Source organism: Miniopterus schreibersii, assembly GCF_964146895.1.
Source record: "Miniopterus schreibersii genome assembly, chromosome: 15".
NCBI lineage: Eukaryota > Metazoa > Chordata > Mammalia > Chiroptera > Miniopteridae > Miniopterus > Miniopterus schreibersii.
In genome coordinates, this window is record NC_138115.1 from 16,350,557 (window position 1) to 16,363,315 (window position 12,759).

Sequence of the window (12,759 nt, forward strand, 5' to 3'; positions counted from 1 at the left end):
AGCTCCTCAGTCTGACCTCTCAACTCCACCTTAGAAGTTAGTACCACTGTGCCCATTTGACAGGTAAAAACACTGAGGTTCAGTGACTGACTTCTCAGGGTCAGACGACCAGTCAGCGGTAGCATCGGATTCACACCCAGACTAATCTGACTCAGATCCAGACTCTCACCTCTACACAGTTCTGCCCTCCCAAGACCTTTTAAAATCAGTAATCCTCTAATTTCTCTCTAACTCTATATATTTTTCCTGCCATTCATAGGGCATTTGTTTCATGCAAAAAAAAAACAAACCTAAAAATCTTGCTGTTTAAGTACAAAATCCAGCATGGGTCTATAACTCTGAAATTCCTATTCAGGGAAATGTGTATCATTGGGTTGTTGTTTTTTAAAAGATTAGTGAGCTATGAGCCCTTTCCCGAGAGGATTATCTCTTATTTCAGGATGACTAGATGACTCCTGATGTTCTGAAATACTTGAATTTGGACACAGACCCTGGGACTTTAAAGGAGTTACCAGTTTTTATCAACAGAAGGAAACAACCTGTGTAGATTAAAACACCCACACATGCACACTCGCGCACACACAAGCCCAGGCCAGACCTGAGAAAGAATATTCAAACTTCAGCATTACCATCCCAGAAGCCAAAGAACTACCATTTATTGGTCAATGGGGCAAAAACCCACGCCCACTGAGCTGTTTGTACATGATGTGATCATATTGTGCTAACAGAAATTTCCCCGATAATGGAAACTGGTAGGGAGCTAAGAGCAAAGCTGTATGTTATGACTCGTGGCCAAAGCCTTGCTACGTCCAGTGGATTTATTGCCTCCCACACCTATTGTTCTTTTCCTACAATATCTTTCCGCCTCTGCCTCAACGAAGCACAACAGCAAAGACATCATGGATGGCACAGGACACAGAGCCAAATGCCTGCGCGGTGTCTCTGACTCTCACCTTGCTTTGCAAATTACAGTACAGTGTCATAGCAAGAACAAACCTGAATCCCACAACTGTGCACCCTTATTATGCGAGAGACAGGAGGAGGAAATTTGGGGGGAAAGCAAAAAAAATTCACCTCCTCAGGGACATAATAAATATTATTGTGTGCCATTGTGCCCATCACATTAAATGCGTAACACACATTGCTTAATTTTATGAACTAGTCATGGGATCAAAGTGACTAAAATTCCAGGCATCTCTCCCGCACTTCATTAATAATGAAATGAGACTATAAATGAGAGAGTAGCCTAAGAGCTATAGCTTCCCATGTGCCACATATCGTTCTAAACTCTTCATATGTTGTATCATTTAATTCTCCCAGGGCCCTATGTCACAGGGGCTTTCGTGATTAGTTCTGTTCTGCTGATGAGCAAACCAAGGTAAAAATGGTATCTGAACAATTTGGCCCAAGTGGAACGGCGTTTTCTCTCATCACTGACTTCTTACTGACTTGCACTGCTAATTACAATGATTGATGCATCATCAATTTTAAAAGTTATGCAATTACTTATGTTGGTACCTATGTTTACACAAGAAGGGGGTGGTGTCACTCATTCAAAATCTTTAAGGAGATCAGCAGAGGACGGCAGATACTCAGAGGCCAAAACACAACAACAGAACACATCAAGGAAGCTCTGAGGAGGAGGCAGGCAGAGCCAGCAGGAAGAACCAAGAAACACGGATGCCCTTCAGCGCCTCCAGATGACAGATGGTGGTCCCCATGCACTGCTGCACCTCCCTCCCTGACTGCAGGAAAGACCACCCTGCCCCAGTGAGGTGCCTGGTCCCCGGCTGGCGTCTACCACTGCTCCATAGGAAGCAGGTGGGAGAAGTGCAGTGTCCCCCGAGGCCAGCAAGAAGCATTCTCACAGGAGGAAACGCCTGGAATGCTGTCCTAAAGGACATCTGGATTAATGCGTGACTGTGGCTGGCTGCTAGATGCGCTTCTACGGTGGGGGAGGCTGCTGGGTGCTCTGGGCTCTCCCTCTGGGCAGTGCAGCAGACACAGTCATTCCTCAGCCTGACCCACCACCTACACAGCAGGCGAGCCAGAGGAAGTAACAGGAGGACCCCGTGTGAGAGGCTCCTCTGCGAGACTCCCTGACACTCAGAGAGAAGGAAGCTGACCTCCAAAAGAGTTAACATCTGGGCAGAGGCTATGTCAGCTGCCGCCTCCTCCTGCTCTGAATACTTGGTCCCACGAGGTCCACCCCATCAGGTGCCAGGTAGGATCACCTTCCTCCACGCCAGCACCCAGCACGCACTCACCCATTCATTCACTTGCATGTTAACTCAGTCCACATGTATGTGTGGAGCCACACCCAACAGGTGCTCAGTGAAGGTTACCTGAGGAGCTGGTATCTGGGTCATGCAAACAATCATGACCTCAACAACTCTCTGGCCTGAAGCACTTATGTGCCAGGCACTGTGCTAGACGCTTTGTGTATTTTATTTCATTAATTCCACAGCCTGTAAGGTGGAAGGAATTGGTCTCCATTCACGTTTGAAAGTACAGGTTCGAAAATGTTAAAGTACAAGGTGACCCAGCTAGGAAATGGCAGATCTGGGACTCAAATCCAAGTTCTAACTCCAAACTGTGTCCTTTCAGCTGTTATCCCAGGCTTTAATTGTTTCTAGAGTAATTTCCCAGATGTTATCTCATTTAATCCTCCCAGACACCCAGGAGGTGGAGAGATGCAGGTACTATTCACATTTTTTTCAAACAGGAACTGAGGTCAAAGAAGGGCACACAAAGCCGAGAGACCATAGCAGCATGTGGCCGGGCCTGCAGACTCTGGGAGCTCAGCTTGGTCACCTTAAGGCTGCTTAGCTTCTGTAAGCCTCAGCTTCTAAATCTGTAAAATGGGGTGACTGGTAGTCCCTGCCTCATTAGGTTGTTGGGGGAACTGAATGGGATGGCTTATGTAAAGTACTTATCATAGTGCCTGGAATGCAGGCACTCCAGTGAATGCTGTTTTTTATGATTTGATTAAGTGATCTCCCAAGGCCACTCAGGAAATGCCTACAGAAAATATAAAAAGACAGATGCCACCACTCCTAGGCCAGGGACCTCACCTTTAACAACACTGTGCCTCCAAAGATGTGCATCTCTGAAAATGCTCCAAGCTCTCGACCTATTACAACAAAGATGAGCAAAGGATGCCCCCTAAGACTGACTGCAGCCAGGAACCATAAATTAGGCTGAGAGTACCAGCGACTCAGCAGGAGGGGGGGAAAGCAAAATGAGGACGGCCTCTTCCACAGTGGGTTTTCCTGGGTCCAATAAGCCTTGTTCTTGCTTTAATGCTCTATTATTATCTTTAAAGTCTTCACAATTTTTTTATTTTTTTTTAACAAGGGGTCCCATATTTTCCTTTCACACTGAGCCGTGCAAACTATGTAGCCGGTCCTGGTCTGAGCAGATCCTCAGCTTGCAGTTGCCTACAAAATCTCAGATGCTGGACAAATCCACACCTGGTGGACTGGGTCCCTCAGTTCTTTCCTGGCACCCTGGTGTGCTCCCTCAGGCCACTCTCTCCAGCAGCACAGAGGATAAGAGCAGCCTTCCCTGTCAGCAGGCAGCATCTGGCACATTCTGTGCTGAGCAGCATCCATTTTTATTGGCACATGCATGCACACACAAACTTAATAAGTACAATGGTAATGACATGTGCAAGCCCAGATATCGACTGGCAGTGGCTTCACCTAAAATGGATAACCAGAGGTCTGTCCTGTGAAGCCACAGTCATTTATAGCCCGGCCCACCTTGCCTGTCCAGATCATTTACATGGATAACAACTCTTTTAACCTTGGGAGGGTGCTGTTTTCCAATATCAAGTGCACAGAGTGAAGAAACAGCCATCTATTTCTTGTCAAGAGATAATGCTCTCCTTTCCAATTTGGCCTTGAAATGCCCATTAATAGCTTGGTTTCTGAGTTATTCTCATAATTTTGATTTGGGCTAACTGGGAAGCTATACAACATATAAATTTAATACACCCTACAAATGTAATGCCATAGTTAAACTGCCTTAGAATAAGCACCCAGTGAGTGTTGTTCAAAGCAAGTGAAAATCGAAATGTTTACCACTTATTGAAAACATACTAGACTCTTTTCACAGGTGTATTTGTAAAATAACTTTCTTCTAAAAAGCAGACGTGCTGGCTACGCAGGTACAAATCATTCCCTAAAACACATCAGCTATGAAGATGCCTAATCTGCCAAGGGTGAGGTGTGGCCCAGGCAGAGGACTGTGTCAAAGAGGGGCCCTTAGTTCTGGCTTTACATTTCAGACACAATCACCTTCCGTCTGCTGGTCACTAAATACTCAGGAAAATCAAGGGACAGCAAGTACTCTCCTCTTCCTCTGCATCAACTGCTTCCCTTGAAGGAGAAGCGAACTTCAGCGGACCAAAGAGGGCTTATGAAGGTTCTATCTGTGTTGCCAGGTATGAGGAGTGTCTCCTGTCGTTGAATGATACATAAAAGCCTCACTCCAGTCACTCGAGATGAAACACAGGCCATTCTGTCTCTTATATAAAAATTACATTAAAATGGGGTGGGGAGAATTTCATATGCTAATTCATAGTCTGGCATTTACAACATAACATCTATTTCATTTTTCTTCCTCAGTCTCAGCCACAGCAAACCTCTAAGTCACATCAGAGTGTCCGAGGGAGCACACAGCCTGTGGAAGTCCTTGCTGTGGATCTCAACTTCGGAGCCTGTTCCAACAAGCACTGTGACTGCAGAAGATGGGAGGATGGGGCCTGAAATAAATGCCACAGAGGTGTATACTTGGGTAAAGAAAAAGCCCACTTGTGGGCACCTGCAGTGGTAAATCTGGATTAATGACAGACCTGAAGCAAAGAACCCCCGTGAGAATCTACGCTTCTCTAAATAAGCCCAACACACAGAGCGGTTCATTCATCACCATGAGTGGGAGCACTAAACGCCACGCGAGGATCAATCAAAAACTGGAAAAGAAAAAAGCGAAAAGCCCTAACTTGCACTTGCGTGAATACGTGCTTCAGACTGCAGGACAATGAAGCACCTGGCCGGGCCTCAGGTGCTCGGGGTAATGGTTTTATTTATCCTGATGCACAGCTATGTCTTTATCACAGACTGGAAACATTAATTGTCCTCGCCTGTGCCTGACAGATTTCATAACCATTAAGTGGCTTGGTACTCGTGTGTTTGCCTAAAAGCACCCTGGCATTAGACTAAATAAGATAAAATAAAATATAAAAGAAAACCTGTTTGAGATCACCGTAAGTGATCGTAATTCATTAGCACATTGTCATAAAAACCTGAAGTTTGCCTCCGACAAAAAAAACAAAAAATGCCTAGATTTTCATTTCCTTTATTTGATTAGCATGTGTAAGTCTGAGCCACAGAGTCTGCAGTAGTTCCCAATGAGAGAAAAAGCAAAGCAGAAATTTACCTGGCAGAAAAAAAAAAATTTCGAGAAAAAGAAAAAGATATGAACAAAAAGAGGCTCAAACAAAAACTGAGCAAAGCCACAGAAAGAGAACTTTCTCTGGACAGCAAGGGACCAAGTACGCGTTTACCAATACAAGTAGATATATGCATGGGGAAGGTGCTCAAACTGAATTTTAACTAGTTTACCCTGCCCCTCTAATGCCCTGACGATTGGGCTAATGAGACCAATAAACTGCCCTCAAAGATTGAAAACTGTCATTTCCGAGATTTCAAGACTTTAAAAAATAATCTGCCAGGGAAACATCCAGTAATTGAAGTGGTGCAGTGACTTAAAGCATCGGCAGCATAGGTCGAATGCATTAATCTTGCAGGATGACAAATAACTGTATTTATTCAACAAAAATGTTCAGCTAAGTAGCACCTCCTCCATAAAAGCAATCTGTAGAGCGAGCGTCAGGCTTCCTAAGGGCAGCACAGCACTGCTCCCCAATTCCTGACAAGTGACTACTCCTATTTAATTATTCAAAAGTCCATCGATTCCAACATTGATAAAAAGTCATAATTATCAAAATGGCTTAAAGAACCAGCCTTTCACTTTGCTGACTCTGTCCTGTGGAAAGAGACGTCAAGTTTGTGTACTAGAGCCGCTCTCTCAATAAATAGTTGATAACACAAAAACCTGGTTGTGCATTCCAAGAAGCGCTGAGCAGGCCGCCCAAGGTAAATGTCAATTCCTTTCCAGCATTAATGGTGCGGACACACATTACCTGCATTTCTGCTGTGGATTTATCATCACAGTTCTGGAAAATGTAATTGGAACCTTTCGTTCCCATGAACAAGCATCCCCTGAATGCAGGACTAAATAGAATGAAACACCCAGCTCCTACCAAATTGTCCCCAAAGAGAATGAAATGAGAATCATGCGAGTTTAATGCCTTTTTCTGGTGAATGTTAGGGCTGTGGAGCCCAGGAGTTTAACAGCCTAGGTTACTGGGCCTACAAGAAAGCTTCTCCCAGTATCCCAGTATTAGAGGGGTAATGAAGCTATGCCTCCCCAAAAGAACCCAAACAAAGCACATTCTTTGGGGAAAATGAAGCGAGATAGAGGCAGCTGAATCCTGGCATGAATGTGTCAAGTAGGAAAGTTAATTAAAGGGTGAAGTGAATCGAAACCCCTGCAGTATCTGCAGCTCAGGGAGGGAGCACCCAGGCGCATGGCAACACACCAGCTCCTTCCTTTCGGGGCCCGCTCTCCACAACCACTGCAAAACCCCTCGAGACTAACGCCAGCTCCAACACCCAAGTCTCATGCTCCTCCATTCCATACTGAACACACACAACTTTTCTAGAATATGGACTGCTGCATTTTACAAAATCAAAAATATCCTCTTTGGAAGGAGCGAATAGGTTGCTATTCCTGTGCTCAGCAAAGACAAAAAGGAGAAAAAATAAGAAAAGTCTGGCAGTGAATACCTAATACGTTATCATAAGCTAAAGTAGCAAAAGCTATAGTATGAAACATAGAAACAATTGATGAGATATTCTCCTTTCTGAAGCCACAACAATGAGGTGCATTATTAAATATCTGTATTTATGTTGAAGTCAGTGCTAATAATGCTGCCCCCAATTAAATTACCTAATAGGAGCGTGTTACCAAAATGGCAGTTTTCCCTGTCTTCAAACACCTTAAAATAGATGGCCAATTATTATTTAACTTATATTCACAATAACTACTTTGTAAAGTTTTTGCCTTAGTGAAAAAAGTATTAGAGTCCCATACTAAAAATGAATATACTACATCAATCACAACATGAAATGTCAATTAGAGAAACTACATAACAGAGTACATAAAATTATAGTGGCATACAGTAAACCTTAGTTAACTGAAATTCAAGTTTCAATGTCCATGCCTTAAAACTGTAATTTCAGTCTATTATGCAACACAGTATTGTCACCTTTGAGTCCTCTTAATACAGTGTTAACGCATTTTTCAACCAAGTTTTCTGTCATTTTGAGAGTATCTTAATTGTTGAAGATGCAGTGATGTAATGGATGAATGCTTAGAGTTTTGACTTAGAGGAGTAATTCCTCATGCAAATGGCCAGGAACTTGAAAATAAACAAGAGAAAGACAACCGTCGCCTTGCTTTTCCAAATGATGTCATGCCTCCCACACTCTGAGTACCTCAGATCTTTTCTCACTCATCCTTCTGAACCCTCTAAATCAATGTTGGTTGCTAATTTTTAAAATAGTCATATTTGGGGGAAATGGAACAAGACAGTCAAAAGATAACTGCACAAATGCTCCCCAAGTTGTCTAACGTGCCCTGCCCATCATTCATGGAAGTGCTTGCCTAGCAAGCCAAAGGCATGGGTATCTCAGGACTCCACAGCGGATTATTGCAATCCAAGAGCGAGAGCAGATAACCACCCTGGAGCCTAATTCGAAGCAACACCTCACCTTCCCCTCCTATCAGATTACAAAATGCCAGGCAACAGCTAGAAATGACAACAAAGCCATAAACAGCTGGAAATAATTATACAACTGTCAGGCTGCAAACACGACAAAAGCAAAACTAGGCTTGTGAATTCCCTATCAGAAAGGAGGCTGATGAGAAGGTAAGAGAAGCATTTTAACTGTTTCCAATTTGCTATCATACAGAAGCCAATAATATGGTTGATGGGGCTTTGTGCAGTGTGTGAGAGTGTGTATGTGTGTGTGTGTGTGTGTGTGTGTTAACTTCAGATAGAAGGAAAAAACATATTTCATGTGCTCCTACAAAATGTGAGATAGGAGATATGTCAGCAGACTCTGAAGGGATTCTTTCAGAGTTGCTACAACTATACTACAACACACAGGTCAAAAATATTTCTTTAAAGTTATACAAATATTCTCTTCTTTAAAAGAATAAGTAAAATACACAGGCAATGTAATAGTCCAGAACTCTTCACGTAAAACAGCTGACACATGGGCAAAACACCAAAGCAGGGTAGAGACTGGTCCAGAGTAAAAGAACACCAGCGAAAGAGGCGATTCCTATGAACTGAGAGAACGTTCACAGGTACGTAAATTATTATCGTCCATAAAGGCACATCATAGCCTCAAATTTTTATCAAGTGCCTATAATTCAATGACTCCTTCTCCAAATAATGGAGTTGAGCAAACAACCTTTGCACGGTTTCAATGAGTACGGCTATTGGCAGTTTTTAAACCAGAATAACATTCTATTGTGGGCTGATATCTTATTACGATATTTAAATTTTATGTGACAAACTGTTACATATACTGTCCCCAAAAATGCTACTCTCTGAAATGGAATGCCATAAATAAAATACGTACTTGGTTACCAGGCAGCATGCATAACACATATGTTACATTGGCCCAAAAAGCACATTTTAAAATGCTTAAAAGTTAACTTAACAATTTAAGCTGTTTGTACCCATTTTCAGAGAATTATCCCCTCAAGGCCAATTTTGTTTTCTATCTTGGAGAGAATACTTGGATTTATCCTGTGGATGTGTTAACTTGAAATTCTTTTAACCCCTCTAATCTCTCCTTCCCAGACCTTTTTTTTTTTTCCCCCTTTTCTTCTTGGAGAGGAGAGCAAAGGACCATATATCTCACAATGTAATTTTAAGCATAATGCTGCCTGTTTGAATTAAAATTGATGCCGCTTCTGATAAAAGCCTAATAATCAATTCTCCATTCTCATTACTCTCCAGAATTATATGGACGCAGAGCAATTTCTTAAGTTTGTGGACGACTCTCCTAGGTTATTACCCGGCAGGGCAGCTGAGTGGAAAGATAAGCATATTCATTCTCCTTATCTGTAATGATGTAATGCATCCCAGCCCTGGGTCTAGACGAGTGGGAAATAACGGGATTGTACAACTGCAGGGATGACAAACAATAGTACAGCGTCTTTCTCTGATCCACTGAACCCCAGCCTGGTACCCGGGCAAGGTGACAGACATCGCCAAATAGGTGCTGATTCTGCCCCTTGGATGAAGTTAGCATTTTTTTGGCCAGAGGAGCATCTGCTCTCACACTGAAACAGCAATACCGACACTGAGAGGAGAGCTGTGCAGAAACACTCAGTTTCAGAGCCCCAGCCAGGACAGTGCCAGTGAGTATCCTGCTTTTCTTTGTGTTTAGAATCAAGTGTCATCTAAAAATAACCGGTTGGTAGGGAGAAGTCACTGCACACAGTCCATTGCCAAGAAACCGGGGGATTGGGAACACCTCTGCTAACTGATGCTGCTTGGGGTTCACGTTTGTTTGGAAAACTAAAACTGCCTCCATTTTCTGTGCTGAAAAAAGCCTCGCTTCCCGCCACCACGGAAACCTTACCTTTTGCAGAAGCTGAGAGCCGGAGTACTTAGCAGCAATGGATTTTATCTCCCCACCAAACGCGGAGGCCCAGAGCTTCACCCTACAGGGGGAAAGGGCACAGGAACAGATGTAACGCCCGTGCCACAGTCGGCGCGCACGCACACGCACACGCACACGCGGGCTGTGGCCACGGGGACCCGGCGATGGACATTGGAAGGGGGTAAAAAAAAAAAAAAGAAAGAAAGAAAAGAAAGAAAAAGCGCCTCGGTAGAAACTGCCCGCACCAAACTGCAGAGCGCAGCGCGGGAGGGGGCCCGCGGGGGGTCACCTAGTGCAAAATGCGCAAAGTCTCCCAAGCTCTCTAAAAAGACCGCTGGCTTTTATCTGAATAAATTGCCTGAGAACTTACCCACCTCAAATACTAGTCAGAAGAAATCCACCCATCCCCCCTCCCAAAAAAAGAAGTGAAGGTAGCAAAGATGGGGATAAATAAACGGCCCGAGGAAGTTGGGTTCGGTAAACAAGCTCCAAAGTTGGTGCTGGCACTTAAGGTGAGCCTCTCCGGGTCGCACGCGCCAGCCCGAGGGTCGGGGCTCGAGGATCCCATCCCAGCCTGGCCGCACCACGCCGCTCCGGGGAGGCAGGTGCGAGAGGCGAGGCCGACGCCCGCCGCAGGTCGTGCCAGCCGCACCTGCGGGCGCCCAAACTTGAGCACAGTGGGTGGCGGGCGGCCCGGTCCCCTCCCCGGGCGGCGCAGGAGCCGGTACTTACACGGAGAGCGGGATCTGCTGCTCCGAGCGCACCCCGTCCCCCAGCGCGGCGTAGAGCAGCGCGGCGGCGAGGAGCGCCGAGGCCCCCCGGGACGCGCGGCGCGGCCAGCCCGGCCGGGCCATGCTGGGCTCCCTCCGACGCGCCGGCGGCCGGGAGCTGCGCGGAGCGGGCGGTGGGCGAGCGCGCGGGGCTGCCTGCTCCGCGCCGCCCGCCTGCCTCTCGCGCGCCCCGCTCACTTGAGGAGCTGAAAAAGGAGCGGGTGGGGTGGGGGGAAGAGGGCGGAGAGGAGGGAGGGAAGAGAGGTGGAGAGGGAGGCAGGCGGGGGAGGAGGAGGGGAGCGCGCCTCTCGCGGCAGCGGCTGCGGGCCCCGCCTCGGCGGCCCCGGGGAGTCCAGCGGCCGCGGCGGGAGGGCGGGAGGCGCCGCGCGGGCGGGGACTCGCAAACTCCAGTGTCCTTGGCCGCGGCGGAGCGTGCCCTGCCCCGCCCGGCCCACTGCGGCCACCGAGTTCTTTACAACTCCGCAGTCCGCCACCGCGGATGCGACTCTCGGGCTGGCCCGGGCCGTCCCCCGGCCCTGCGCGACCCAAGCCGGGGGTGGGGCGGGGGCGCAGGAGGGAGGCCGAGGGCCGCGCGCAGCGCCCCGCACTTTGCCAGCCACAGCTCCTAGCCCACGCCGCGTGCCGGGTCAGGGGTGGCGGGGTCAGGTGCCGCCGAGTCTGGAGGGAGTGCGACCCCCTCCCCCGCCGCGCAATTTTCCAGAAAGAAGGGCAGGTGAAGAGGCGAAAGTCTGGAGAAGGAGCCGGGGTCGGGCGAGGGCGCGGGCGGGCGGGGTGGGGACTGGAGCGGGGTGGCGGCGGGATGTGGCGAGGGCACGGCTGCGTGGCCGCCCGCAGCGGCTCCTCCGGCCGCAGCGCCTGACCGGGAAGGCGCGGAGGGCGGCGCTGCTGCCGCGGCGCGGGGACCCGGCGTCGGCCCGCAGCAGAGCCGCCCCGGCGCCCGAACCCTGCGAGGGCTTCCGAACAGCTCGCGCTCGGACGGGCTGAGGCCCGGCGGCCGCAAGGCTGCAGCGAGCGGCGGGGGCCGGGGAGTCGGGGCTGGGCAGGGACGCAAATTCGGCGCCAAGTCCTTCCTGCCTGGCAGGCTCCCCTGGTTTGGGAATAAAAGACTCCCCTGATGCCCGGGGGTCACCCTCTCCCCACTCGGCCCCCAGCCACCCGAGGAGGCGCACCGAGGGGGGGGCCGCAGGGGAAGGGCGAGGGGAAAGAAGTCGGGGTACCCCCCGCGCCCTTAGAACTAGGCTTCCCCGAGGCCTCGGGACCCTGCTTCCGAGCCCCCAGCCCCCGTGAGAAGTCGGAGGTGTGACTGGGAACTTCGCGGAACGCTCCAGCCGGCCGGCAGCGGAGCCCGACCCCAGGGCGGCTGAGTCATCCCGGACCAGCGCGCGCTCCTGACGTCGCGGGGTCCCCCGGCGGCCGCCCGGTGCGCCCCAGCTGCGCGCCTCCGCCCCGAGGGCTAGGCGGCCCCGCCCCGCCTGCCGCCGCCGCGCCCTCGGCGCGCAGGGAAGTGCGGGTGGGCTGGGGCTTCCGCAGGTGGTGCCGGGCGGGAGTCCTGGCCGGCTCTGCTGCCCAGCAGTCCCTGGAAAAAGTTCCCCCAGCAGATGCTGGGCTGGATCTCAGAGTTGGCAGCGCAGGGAGATGAGCGGCTGAGGGAGCATTGGTGCTTTCTCCAAGTTCAGGGAGACCCCGGGGTTCCTTTGGGCCGGTCGCGCTCCAACCCCGGGGCGCAGCGCGGGGAACAGGCCCCACCGGGAAGCACCAGGTGCGTCCTGCCCACGGGCAGTGTCTACAATCTCCACGGATGACTAACCGGTTATAATGAATTCTCCGCTTCCGTGCACACCTCCCATCTATGGAAGCGTGCTAGCAGCTCCAAACCGAGCCAAGCGCGCAGCCTGACCCCAGGGCAAGTGGTCGGGATGGCTTTGCCGCTCAGACTGGGGGCTGCGAGAAGATTAATTTTCCTGCCAGAACCCAGGATTTTTTTTTTCTTCTAAATTAATCAATGAATGAGTGAGTGGAAGTATACCACCCCTTGTTAGTAAGACTCCAATCCATTTCCTGTATGGTATCTACATAACACCCCTCAAGCAGTCCCTCCTTCATCCAGTGATAGGATGGTAGGATGTGCTGGAGACCCAGTGGGGAGCAAATCAGAT

At 49.1% G+C, this 12,759-nt stretch overlaps 1 protein-coding gene across 2 annotated transcripts in view; it reads right to left on the reverse strand.

Moving 5' to 3' along the window:
- The window catches only part of CACNA2D3 (calcium voltage-gated channel auxiliary subunit alpha2delta 3), a 768,096-nt gene extending 757,312 nt beyond the window's left edge, over window positions 1-10,784 (reverse strand). Inside the window, exons 1-2 of one of the 2 annotated variants that reach the window (XM_081159441.1) lie at window positions 10,545-10,784; window positions 9,792-9,873 (exon numbers count right to left, since the gene is read on the reverse strand). In XM_081159441.1, coding sequence (XP_081015567.1) covers window positions 9,792-9,873; window positions 10,545-10,666 — 204 coding nt within the window. In that variant the 5' untranslated portion in view covers window positions 10,667-10,784. The remainder of the gene's footprint in view (window positions 1-9,791; window positions 9,874-10,544) is intronic. The other variant, XM_081159440.1, reaches the window with a different exon arrangement.
- Between the last annotated feature and the right edge of the window lie 1,975 nt (window positions 10,785-12,759).